The 13,026-nt window shown below is 47.0% G+C and overlaps 1 protein-coding gene across 8 annotated transcripts in view; it reads left to right on the forward strand.

The window, feature by feature from the left end:
• The window catches only part of Immt (inner membrane mitochondrial protein), a 46,358-nt gene that overhangs the window by 32,245 nt on the left and 1,087 nt on the right, over positions 1-13,026 (forward strand). For 5 of the 8 annotated variants that reach the window (XM_076833636.2, XM_076833639.2, XM_076833640.2 and 2 more), the window contains 7 exons: positions 2,118-2,221; positions 2,800-2,935; positions 3,815-3,944; positions 6,701-6,715; positions 8,342-8,565; positions 11,114-11,245; positions 11,991-12,120. In XM_076833636.2, coding sequence (XP_076689751.1) covers positions 2,118-2,221; positions 2,800-2,935; positions 3,815-3,944; positions 6,701-6,715; positions 8,342-8,565; positions 11,114-11,245; positions 11,991-12,120 — 871 coding nt within the window. The remainder of the gene's footprint in view (positions 1-2,117; positions 2,222-2,799; positions 2,936-3,814; positions 3,945-6,700; positions 6,716-8,341; positions 8,566-11,113; positions 11,246-11,990; positions 12,121-13,026) is intronic. The other 3 variants (XM_076833637.2, XM_076833641.2, XM_076833642.2) reach the window with 1 other exon arrangement.

Raw genomic sequence — 13,026 nt, forward strand, 5'->3', positions numbered from 1 at the left:
TGGGTATGCAGCTCAGTGGTGGAGTGACCCTGAGTTCAGTCCCCAGTGAATAGAGACACAGAGAAGAAAAGTACCAAAAATTTCTTCGAATACTATTATTTATTTAAATATTAAATAAACAATATAATATTTATAGCAGAGGTCTTAACCTGAAGTTGTGTCTGTGGATAGAATTTAGTGGCTTGTTGAATCTGGAACAATTTTATTTTCCCTAGCCTGAAGTTGAAATGCTGAACCATTTTCCTGAGGTATGACTATCTATAAAAGCTGCTGTAGTTCAGTTTCCACTTGGGTCACAACAGAAAGTGCTTCTCACACCGCATTGTGGTGCTTGCAGCTTTGTTTTCAATATGTCTGCTCATCACTACTTCTCAGTTGGGATATTTCTTCTTCTAGATCTTGGTTACTACTTCACAAAATTTTCAATAATTTTATGATTGTATTTCAGTGTATTTCGAGCTCCGTTTTGAACATTTTGTAGTTTGATTTAAAGGATTTAAAAATGTTATTCTGAGATGCTCCTCAGACTGCCTCTGTGGTCCAGTGCACTGAAAACAGTTAACCCTGCCTCAGGGGGACTGGCCTCCAAGTTCTGTTGATGATGGGTATGACTTTAAAATGGAGGCCAGATCCGGTGTCACTGAGGCTGAGTGAGAGTCCCTCTGCCAGCCCTCTCTGGAGCAGCCCAGGGCTGCAGAGGCAGAGCTGGAGATGTGGGGTGAGCATGCAGGCCCAGACCCTCTCTGAGTCTGCACTCCTTATCCAGGCTGCAGCAGCCCCCATGCAGATGTTTTGAAACACGATTATTGAGACAATTCAGTCGTCTTCCTAGGTGAGAATATTGCATCTGTTGATAATCTAGTGTGCTCCTCTTCATCTCCAGGTTCCCTGCATAGTGTCAAGAAAATGGGCTAGAGGGTGATTTTGCTTCATACCTGAATGTAATGCATGCAGTTTAAACTATATGCATTTGGAAAAAGGAAAGAGGAAAAATTAGCCCAGCAACATTCTGCTCATTCAGTGTGTGCTACCAATCTAGGGGAGGACAGAGCTGTTACTAGTCCACACCACAGTGGTCTGGGTTGCCTGGCACCTCAGTGTGAGCAACATGTTGCATTGAGTGTGATTATTAATTTTTTAAAAATATGCCATGACACCCAAATATAAAACAGGTTTGCTGAAAAGCCACAGTTACTCCCAAAGCTGGGGACGGAAGGGGGATGTTGGATCTGCCAAAGGGAGATGCACACACATGCACTTTAAATTCAGCCCGGGACCTTGCATAGGCTGAGCAGGCTCTTTACCACCGAGGCGCCCCTTCGAAGCCCCTTTTAAAAACATATAAATCACAGCCAGGTGCAGTGGTGCACGCTTGTAATCCCAGCAGCTCAGGAGGCTGAGGCAGGAGGATCGCAAGTTCAAAGCCAGCCTTAGCAACTTAGTGAGACCCTGTCTCAAAAACTGTAAAAAGAGCTGGGAATGTGGCTCAGTGATTGAGAGTCCCTGGGCTCAATCCTCAGTACCAAAGGGGGAAAAAAAGTGCGTGTGTGTGTGTGTGTGTGTATATATATATGTATCACATGCAATTAAATTCACCTCTGGAGATTTTTTGTTTTGTTCTGTTTTTTTAAACTATCATTGATTTACACCTTAATGTTTAGGGAGTCTGCACTACTCCAAAACATTAAAAAATGCTTTAGACTATGATTCTGGTAGTCAGACCTATGCAGTTAAGAGAATGTTAAGTGTTGGCACTTTATTGAAGAATGATTTTAGAATTCACGAACAATTCATGGAAAGGTCTGGGTCATATTTTCTTTTGAGAATTTAATAGCAAATATCTCTCTTTGGAAAATAGTTGTATGCAGTGGGTTGCATACTTCTTGTGTCCTTGTTTGTTTACACATAATCTTGTGAAGAACAGTTGACATGGGCGGCTGTGGAGTTTTTGTGCCTCACCAGGAGGCTCAGATTGATCTCCTACTGTGGTGAAACTTGGCATATAAATATTTACGGTTGAATTTCATGTCACACACTTCTGTATTTCCTCTTTTTGGCTTGTCCTGTGGTGGTCCCAGCATTTAGGCATGTTTTTGTGATCAGCATTTTCTGTTCAGGTTGCAGGTGAAAAGAAGTCTGCCCAGTGGCGCACGGTGGAAGGCGCCCTGAAGGAGCGCAGGAAGGCCGTGGATGAAGCTGCTGACGCCCTTCTCAAAGCCAAGTAATTACTCATGGACTTGGACAAGTAATTAGGGCCTCCTGGAGGTTTTCTACCCTCTGAATGGAATAAAGAGGAGGCAGAGAAATCTTTCTCCCTTCTTCTGTGCTCTTATCTGAACTGGCATAATCAGGAACATGTAGGTTCAAGAAGAGAGAAAATGAAACATAATTAAGCCGAAATAAATTTGGCAGAAATTGACATAAAGGATCTCATAAAATCAGGTTTGCTGTGGCTTATTGCTTAGGGGGTATGTCTACACATTTCCTGAGCTTCTGCTGTAATCTCAAAATTTTGCTGGAATGGTTGGGAAGTTCCATCAGAATTTAGAAGGTGGGTCACAGTCTATCTGTTGCAATACAAGAGCCCCGAGTGTGTCTTCTGCTGCCCTGACCTCGGCTGAGGGTTTCAGCTCTAGGTGAGAAAGGCTTCTCTGCCTATTGACCATAAAAAGCATCAAGTGATTTTTTGGTTTTTTGGAATTATATTTCTTAGGACTTTTAACAAATGTATATGGTATTGTCTTTGATAAAATTGATAAGGAGTTGTACTAAACTGTGTTTTATTTTATTGGTTTCCAGAGAGGAGTTAGAGAAGATGAAAAGTGTCATTGAAAATGCAAAGAGAAAAGAGGTTGCTGGAGCCAAGGCTCACATTACAGCTGCAGAGGGGAAGCTCCTCGACATGATCGTCGGTCTGGACAGTGTGGTCCAGAAGGTCAGTTTCCTAAGTCTTTGCAGTGTTCTGTTTTTAAATATAGTTATTCAATCAAAATACTTTAAGAATTCAGGAAAACAATAAAGATTTCTATCATCTCCTCCCCTTCCCCTGCAAAGACTATTGTTACTATTTTATTTTATTTTTTCAGTTACTGGGGTTGAACCCAGGGTCTAAAATAGGCCAGGCACATTCTCTACCACTGAGCTATATCCCTGGCCCTTTTTTTTTTTTTTTTTTTTTTTTTTTAAGAGAGAGAGAGAGAGAATTTTTAATATTTATTTTTTAGTTTTCGGCGGACACAACATCTTTGTTTGTATGTGGTGCTGAGGATTGAACCCAGGCCACACGCATGCCAGGCAAGCGCACTACATCCCCAGCTACATCCCCAGCCCTCCCTGGCCCTTTTTATTTTGAGACAGGGTCATGCTAAATTGCCCAGACTGGCCTCAGACCCCAGGTAGCTGGGATTACAGGGTGTGTGCCATTTAGTTGTTACTGTTTTTAGAAACCTGTTTTGAATGTGAAGTAGATTATTCAGTATTATTGACACTTTCTATAATAATAGTGGTTTTGGTCTCCAGCTGTTGTCACTTAGGTAAACTTCCATCTTGGTGCAGATCTTGGGCTAGGATTGCACTCAGGTGATCTATGTGGGTAGTTGCAAGACCCAGAGAAAGGGGGCAGAGGGAACAATATGATGGGAAAGGGCCTGTCCCTGACATTGGAGTAGGAATTGGAAGGAGACAGAAGAGGTTCGTTTCCCTCTTGCTGAGCTTTGGTTTGCGGGTGTTGCCTGCACATTCCTAACCAGACCTGAGGGATGTCTGTGGTCCTCATTGCTCAGTTTAACCTATGATACCCCTGGTGCTTGTTCAGGTTCAGGCTGCTCAGTCCGAGGCTAAGGTGGTGTCGCAGTACCATGAGCTGGTGGTCCAAGCCCGGGATGACTTCAGACGAGAACTGGAGAGTATCACTCCAGAGGTCCTTCCTGGGTGGAAAGGGATGAGTAAGTACCATTGATGCATTGGGACGGTTCTTTCTCCCTTTGACTTTTAGCACTGCTCAGCTACACCTGCTTCATGGACTCCACGCTCCTTTGAAACATGCCATTGGTACAGCACACTGTTTCAACCAGTTGTGACAGGTGGCATACTCTGACACTGCTCCTGTAGCTTTCCCCCTGGCGAACAGCGTCAGCCAGTGTTTAATTCCATGATGGTACAACCTTGATTCTACTAAAATGCTTTGCATCCCTGGGATCGTTCAGTCCTCTGGTCCTTTAAAGCTATTTGTAAAGAATTGCTTGAAGCACACCTGTGACTGCTTTGTGTAATAGCACCATGTTGAGAATTCCCCTGGGCCCCAGTTCCTCTAGAGAAGGAAGCCAACCATTTGGCTGTCCCTTGGAGAGCTCAGGCTGCCGGGGAAAAGGTCTAGTAAAACACAAAGACATTAAAGTATGGTCCTCGCCCAGAGGACATTGGGTAGTGTCTGCAGACATTTTGATGACACAGCAGGAGTGTTCCTGGCCTCTGGTAGGAGAGGGCCATTGGTGCTCCAGAGGGCTGTCTGGCCTAGAATGTCAGTACTGCAGGGTGGAGGAGCCCTGTACTCAAGAACAGTCAGGCCCCTGCAGTGCTGTCTCTGGGTCATGATCAAAGATTTAAAAATGTTTAATTTTTAAAACACATTCACATGTGGCACAAAAATTAAAAGACCCACATGGCATTTGGTGTGCTTTGCTTTTCACTTCTGCCCATGGCCATGCCATTCCTCTGAGGGTAGTCAGTGACTGATCCTTGTGTACAGAATACATGGCTTCCCCATGCCCGGCCCTCAGGGAGACTCCTCAGGGCCTGCACCACGCATTGTCGGTACATTTGTTACCAATTGTTTTGCCCTCAGTGTTCTCATTCCTCTGAGTTCTTAAGTGTCCTGGTGGTGTTCGTTACGTCCAGTCCTTTTTCTGGGCTCTCTGTAAATGGACAGTGCCACACATGTGGAGCCAGCACTGTTGAGCAGTGTTCTGTGCCTGGCCCTGTGTTCTGAGCACTCCTCCTGTATTGGCTCATTATGGCTCACAGCAGCCCTATGAGCTGTGTTGTTATGATCTCCATTTTACAGAGGAGAAAATGGAGACTCTAGGAGGCCAAGTAATCTGGCCCAGGTTAGAGGTAGAGGCAAGATTTTTTTGCTGCCTGCTGGCCACACAGTCCTTTGCTGGAGTGATTCATACTGGCAGTGTAGGGCATCCTTTTGGCCTTGAGAAGAGGGGTGATGTGCTTCCCACTAGGGAGATGAGAGTAGGAGGCCCGGTGAAAACTGCTGCCGTGATCTGTGGGCAGAGTGGCACGGGCATCTGCTCTGTGTCCCAGGCCCTGAGTGGAGTGGGTAGGAACGAAGAGGAGCAGCTTGGGCTGCAGTGTGGCTCCCAGCGTCTGGAGAAGGTGAGGCGTGCACGCCCTGGCCCAGCGCTTCAGCTCGGCATGTGCTGCAGGGGACTCAGGCCTGTGCAGGAACTGCGGATCTGCCTCAGCACCTCTCCAGTGCAGATGTTGAGGACAGGGTCCTTCGCTGTCATGGAGTTTGTAAGAACATGAAAAACAAAGCCGAGTATCTGTAAGAAATTAAAAAAAAAAAAAAGGCTGAGTCTCGCACCTGCCCCAGGAGCTCCAGGCTCAGAGCTCACGTTATGGGGGTTGGGAGAGGAAGCCACTGAAGGGGCAGCTGGGTGTTGCCGGGTGGACTGTCAGCATTCAGGGGACCTCCCCTTCATGGCAGTGGACCACAGAACACGGAGCCATGTGTATGTGCCACATCAAGACTGGCCTCGCCCTGGCCTTGTGGAGCCTCTCCAGTCCTTCCTGCAGTGTTGGGCAGATCCTTGTTCCTTTAGTTGACTTACAGAGGAGGCAGTTGACTTTAGGACTGCAGGGTCTTTAGGAATTGCCTGCTGAGAGCTCTCTGAGCTCTGCTGCTCTCCTCTGGCCTGGGGCTCATCCTCTGGCGGAGTAGCATTCAAACTTCACAAGGTTACAAGGTTCTTCTTTCTCCTTACCCTCAAATTGGACAGCGATAGTTTTTTTTTTTTTTTTTTTTTTTTTTTGCACAGGTTAAATGTGCAAGTGTTTAAGAACTTCTAAAGAAAGAAAACAATTCTTTTTTTTTTCTTTAAGAGAGAGGGAGGGGAGAGAGAGAGAGAGAGAGAGAGAGAGAGAGAGAGAATTTTAATATTTATTTTTTAGTTATCGGTGGATACAACATCTTTGTTTTATATGTGGTGCTGAGGATCGAACCCGGGCCGCACGCATGCCAGGCGAGCGCGCTACCACTTGAGCCACATCCTCAGCCCAGAAAACAATTCTTGAGTATTTGGAATGTCAGGCCTGGTTCTGAGAACAAACAGGACTATTGGCTTGCTCTGAACTAATGCAAATGGGAGGGATGGAGGAAAGCTGGGATTTCTGTGATAACTTGATCACTTTGGTCAAAGAGAAATGAGTCCCCTTAAAACCAAGATTAATTTTAGTATCAGTGGTTCTCTTGTTTCTAAAATATTATAATTTACCTTGATATGTGTTGTTTTAAAGTCCCTTTAAATTTTATGAAATAAACTATTATTTTGCATCTCAATGTTAAAATACCTTTTCCTTGTGTAAATTTCTTGTTCTTTCTTGTCCCTTTTGGATGTTCTTGTTCAATGATCAGTAAGCAAAGTATGTACATTTCTTTTTTTTAAATGGCTCTTCTTTTTCTTTGTAGGTATTTCTGACCTAGGTGAGTAATAATGTGTATTTTATGTTTATTTAAACTTTTATTTATTATACTATTTTATGTGGTGCTGAGGATCGAACCCAGTGCCTTTCTTGTGCTAGGTGAGCGCTCTACTGCTGAGCCACAACCCCAGCCCCAATGTTTAAAGGAATTTATTTTGAGTCTTAAAAACTCAAGTCTTTTGATTATGACTATTATTCTAAGCCATCTAATTAATATCAAGTAGAATTGTTACATGTGATAAGTCTGAATTAGGTAATTTTGGCAGCCATTTGTTCTCAGGAACAAACGTGTTCCAAATGATTGGGAGCTGTAGATGTGAGGGCGTGTGTGTGTTTTCTTAGGTTTAGCTGTTGTTTTGAAGAATTCCAAATGCTTGAAAGCAGGGAGACAGGCACCATGACCTCCCTAGACCCATGACTCGCCCTTGGCAGTCGTCAGCCCCGGGCCAGCCTGGTCTCCTGTGCCACATCTCCCCCAGCTCACGTCCTTGCACTTGTAAGTGCTCCTAGTATGTTTCTGAAAGCACAGTCACTGTGACACTGTCTTGCTGACACTTGATCCCATCCTGTCATCAGACCTCTCCCCACTGGCCCAATGGCCTCATGTGGTACATGTTTACAGTTTATTCATGTCTCTGTCCAGAAGAGGGCACCCACTGGATTCACTCAGTAAGTCCCTTAGGCTCTGTTGCTTCTCAACTTACCTGTTACTGGGTCATTTGTCATAGAGACTCCCCTACATTTTGTATTTCATTGTTGGAGTCATAGTTCTTGACCTGTGGCATGTTTTGGCACCATCGTGGAGTGTGAAATTGAAAAAGAAAAACAAAAAAAACCAAACTATAAATAATCCAGGATTTAAGTCCAAATGAGAATGTTTAGGTGTGAATATTTTTAAAAACTCCACAAGTGATTCTGTGGCCAGCTCTGCTTGCAGATTATTGTCTTAGATAAATTGTGTTGAAGAAAAGGAACTAACAGTTGTTAGGCAAGAGTGAGAGAATTTCAGTTTGATTTGGGTTTTGTAGAACACAGTCTTTATTTGGATGGCTGTTGGGACCAGTACTAGTTATGCGTGAAAGAAGGTGTAGAAGTGTTAGTATGTATGAGCTTTATTTCTTGGTACTGGGGATGGAACCCAGGAGCACTCTGTCACTTAGCTGTCCCTGCTTAGCATCCCCACTCCATGTCTTTTTATTTTTTATCTTGAGACAGGGTCTTGCTAAGCTGCCAGGCTGGCCTCAAACTTGCCATCCTCCTATCTCAGTTTCCCAAGTCATGGGGTTTGCAGGGATTTGCCATCACACCTGGCAAACTTTAGCTTTAGAAGCAAAATGATAGTAAATTGGAAAGCTGACTTAAGTTGGTTCAGGTTTGAAGAGCTACTCTGGGTTCTGGAAAAGAGCTGGTCAGGCACATCTAAGGCTCACCTGAGTTCTTTTTGCAATTGACATCCAGTTGTTGGATGCTGGCTGTCAGTTACTGATCAGGAGACTTTAAATCTCTTCACACTAGCTACATTTTGTCTTTCCTTACAGCTGTAAAATCATAGTCAAATGAAGCAAATGCCCTTGCAGTGATGTATAGTGTTGGTGGAATCATCACCTTGATGTGGTTATCTGTTTAGCTGACAAGCTGTCTACCGATGACCTGAACTCTCTGATTGCGCATGCACACCGTCGCATTGACCAGCTGAACAGAGAGCTAGCAGAGCAGAAGGCCACAGAGAAGCAGCATATCGCGTTGGCCTTGGAGAAACAGAAGCTGGAAGAAAAGCGGGCGTTTGATTCTGCAGTGGCAAAGGCATTAGAGCATCACCGAAGCGAAGTGCAGGCTGAGCAGGACCGAAAGGTAGAGTCTGAGACTCACTGCTTGACAAGTAATAATTAGGGCGTCCAGCCAGACCCTGGTCCGCAGGTAGCTCCGCCCAGGTCCAGACAGGCAGGTCCAGACAGGAGCTGCACCTGTCCGTCTTCACAGTGGCGCTTCAGCCCTTGTTCTCATGGTCAGTACTTCCGGGAAGGACTGACCTAATGGAGTTCCTATAGCTTGAGCAGATACGGAAGTGTGAGTGCTGATAAGCTGCTTGGATCCAGGATGACCTGGTTCATCTCTCGCAGCAGTCTGTCCCTAAATAGCATTACCAGAAGAATCAGTTGAATTCTGAATATTTTTTTAGGCCTTAATTTTATTTATTTTTATGCAGAGCTGAGAAGTGAACCCAGTGCCTCATACATGCTAGTCAAGCACTCTGCATCGGCGCCCAGCCAGCCCTGCGTGTGTTTCTGCCGTATTGTTAGCGAGGGGTGGTAGTTACCAATGAAGGCAGCAGCTCCTGAGCTATCATTCTGGTTGGCAAGCACGGCAGCTCATCCTCCCTTTGAAGCCTGCTCTTCTTAAGCTGTAGAGCCTGCCCTTCCTGGCCTTTCTCCCCCTCGTTGGCCCGGTTGGCCTCCTATACGTGGCCTCTACCTACTGCTGGCACATTGTGGAGCCTGTCTTCACTTGCTGCCTCCAGTGCTTGCTCTCCTCCTGTGGCAGGAGGCTAAATGCCATCTATATCAGACAACCCACTCCCAGCCAGCAGTCTGCTCCATAGTCAGAGCACCTGCCTCCCAGCCCCTTGGCTTGCTTCTCTCTAAATGAGTCACCACCTACCTTGTTTGAGCCAGAGCCCTGCATGGTTATTCTCCCACTGCCCCATGTCCAGTCCATGCCAGGTCTTCATCCAGAGTAGACCCCAGACCTGTCCACTTGGCTTCCATCACCTCCCCCTTCATCCAGGTGACCATCGGTTTTCGTACCTGTTTCACATCTACTTACGCAGGCAACACCATCTGTCCACTTGGCTTCCATCACCTCCCCCTTCATCCAGGTGACCATCGGTTTTCGTACCTGTTTCACATCTACTTACGCAGGAAACACCGGTCGGCACCACACTGCTGAACACCCCTCCATTAATGTCAAGTCCAGATTCTTCTTGTGGTTCTGGGATCAGAACTAGCCCCTGTGCGTGGTAGGCAAGCACTCTCCCTCTGAGCCTCACCTCCAACTCCAAGTCCAGGAGTTCAGAGTCCTGGCCAGCCGTTCCCTGAGGGCTCTGGGTCCCCCCCTCCGGCCACAAGCCATCCTGCCCTGCACCTCTCTGCTGAGCTCTCTGCTGGCATATTCCTTTCCCTTGATCTTCCTGCTCTTCACCTGCCGCATCTTTCAGCCTTAGCTCTGAACTTGGATGTGGTCTCCACAGCAAGGCCCTCCTGGCCTTCAGTGGACAACACAGTTCTGGACTGGTTTCTGCCCTTCCACCCTGTGTGTCCCTGCTGAATGGGAGGAGGTGGGAGCTGCTATTGACCACTCCTGCCCAGAGCCACACCTGGAGAGGGCTGCCTGCGTGGGGTGTTCCTGGGCTAGGGGGGCGCGGGTGAGAAGTGTGCCGGCCTGAACACCAGTGCCTCAGTGTCCACCACTGCTGGTACTACAGACGCAGTGTCCACCACTGCTGGTACTACAGACGCTAGAGTGGGGTCTCGGGTTTCATATCCTGTGCCTCAGAAAAGAGCCCCGAATTCAAGGTCCTCAGTGCTCACTGGCTTGTAATGTGACTCATGGCAAATTGTTAGGCAAGACCTGCTTGGCTTCTCATATTTTTGGTTTGATGTGGCCCATGTTAAGTCTAAATTCATTTGAAAATAAGCTGTTGGAGAGCACTGCTTGGATCCAGGATGATCTAGTTCATCTTTCTCAGCAGTCTGTCCCTAAAGCAGTATCAGAAGAAGCTTTTGAATTCTGAATTTTTTTATACCTTTATTTTGTTTATTTATTTTTATGTGGTGCTGAGAATTTAACCCAGAGCCTTTGATTAAAAGAAATTGTTTGGCAGGGCTGGCAGTGTGGCTCAGTGTTACAGTGCTTGCTTAGCAGGCATGAAGCCCTGTGTTCCATTCCTAGCACACACCCCTCAACAAAAAGAAGAAGAAGAAATTACTTGCAAGATACTAGTTATCTCATTATTCACCACTGATAAAGTGGAGGCCTGAAGTGTCCCCTGAGGTCACGTGGGCCAGAGTTCTGCAGTCTCTTGCTTGTCAGGGTGTCCTGATTCGGGGAACAGTCTTTTGTTTGTGTGAGTTTTCTGTTTTCATGGGGGCAGCCTAGTATGTGAGGGAAGCACAAGTCTCCAGGCCACATGGACCCCACCTAGACTCTGATATCATCCAGCTGTGAGGCCTTGCTTGAGCTGCTTGGCAGGTTCAGCCTGGAGTCCTGGAGCCAGGGAATGAGAGTGTTTGTGTGGGCCTTGTAGGGGATCAGCACACAGCCACTGTCACCATGGTCACCCGGTCTTCTGCTTCTCCTATGGAGAACTGAGAACTAATCATTGCCATGTTTGTCCTCACAGGTGGAGGAAGTCAGAGATGCTATGGAGAATGAGATGAGGACCCAACTCCGCCGCCAGGCGGCCGCGCACACTGACCACTTACGAGATGTCCTCAGGGTGCAAGAACAAGAGCTCAAGTTTGAGTTTGAGCAGGTGAGGCCCCTTGGTGAAGCTCAGCTGCCCCATGGCCTCTTCCTCCTGTGTGGTGCTGGGATGCACCCAGGCCTGGCCATGCTGCGCGGGCGCTCTGCCACTGAGCCGCACCGCCCTTCTCTCCCTCTAGGGTTCCAATGGTGTCACCTGGCCTTGTGGGGCCTGTGTGTATCTACAGAACTGTCACTCTTATCACGGGGTCTGTGTGTGGGGTGGTCGAGGAGTTCCGGGGTGCGCCTTGCTGTGTGGGGCTGCCCTTCCTGCCTCCTCTCCGTGGACTTCAAGCGTGTGCTTGTGTTCAGACTGATGACCAAGAGCTTCCCAGAGAGACGTGGAGGCCACAGCAGAGTGTCTGATGCCTCTAATCCCAGCTCGCTCCTCCCCACCTGGCATCTGCAGGAACTCGAGCAGGTCTGTCTTCTAAGGAGTGAGGCTTTCTAAGTAAGGAAAGCTAGGAAATTGGAATTTGTGACAAGATAAGTTCCATTTGGGTTTTTTCTTCAGAGAAACATGAAGGGCTAATCTCTTCAGTAGAGGATTAGAAGATGATCTGTGTTACCAGCAACACAGTGGCTGACTTTTGCAGTTGACAGTTGGTTTCTAGCTTGAATAAGTCCCATGAGAAAACCAGAGAGGACGATGCACCACATCTGAGCCTGCTCCTGGGGTGCGGGCCCCGTGGTGGGACGGAAGGCCCCTTCTGGGGCAGCGGGGCTCTTCTCCAACCACTTGTGCTTCATTTCAGGACCTGTCTGAGAAACTCTCAGAACAAGAGTTAGAGTTCCGTCGCCTCAGTCAAGAGCAAGTTGACAACTTCACCCTGGACATCAACACGGCCTATGCTAGACTGAGAGGAATCGAGCAGGCTGTGCAGAGTGAGCAAGTCCCTGCCTCCTCGCCGCTTCATCTCAGTGCGGCTTCCTGGGGTCTTGCGTCATGGGCAGCATGCTGACTCTAAAGTCGCTCTCCTGCATTTCACTTATTTCCTGGGACGTTGGCCCTAGATTTGAGAAGCATTTAACAGGTGTCTAAGAGGAAATCAGATAAGGGGGTGCTAAAGGCCAACTCTGACTGATCTGTACTACAGACATGAGATAGTTTTCAGGCTGGTCACCCCACAGTCTTGCTTGTGTGTCTGGTACTTGGTAGTGAAGGCCAGGGAGGACCTGCTCTCCTCCCTGGGCACTGGAGGGCTTTCTGGAGGTGATGTGCTAAGTAACCCCTCTTAAGTGGATAGGAGTTATGCTGAGGCCTCATGTCACGTTCCAAGGGACACATGCTGATGGCGAGAGTCCTGTGAAATACATTTTTTTGGGATATAATTGAATCTCATTTTGCCATATTAAAAAACAAAAAAGCACAGTACTTGGGAGTTTTCAAAATCCAATCCTGTCTTGTGAGTTCATTGGGAAGTCTTCCTCCCTGTTCTGTCCCCAGTATTGGGGGTTGAACCTGGGGTGCTCCATCCCTGACCTCCACCCCTAGCCTGTTTTATTTTTTTATTTGGAGGCATGATTTCCCTAAAAGCCCAGGTTTCCTTGAACTTGGGATCCTCCTGCCTCAATCTCCCAAATGGCTGGGATGACAGGTTGGAAGTATTCCATGTTTTTTGCAGCACAATTTCTGGTGACCTTAAAATGAATCTTAATAGTACCATGTTGCTTTTCAAGTACTAAACACAGAATATCTGACTTAGCCCACGAGTAGTAACGCGTGTACAGTTTGACCATGTTCTGTCCTGGGGCCTGGGGGAGAGGGGAAGAGTCGGGGCTTTGCTACAC

Source organism: Callospermophilus lateralis, chromosome 14 (genome assembly GCF_048772815.1).
Source record: "Callospermophilus lateralis isolate mCalLat2 chromosome 14, mCalLat2.hap1, whole genome shotgun sequence".
Lineage (NCBI taxonomy): Eukaryota > Metazoa > Chordata > Mammalia > Rodentia > Sciuridae > Callospermophilus > Callospermophilus lateralis.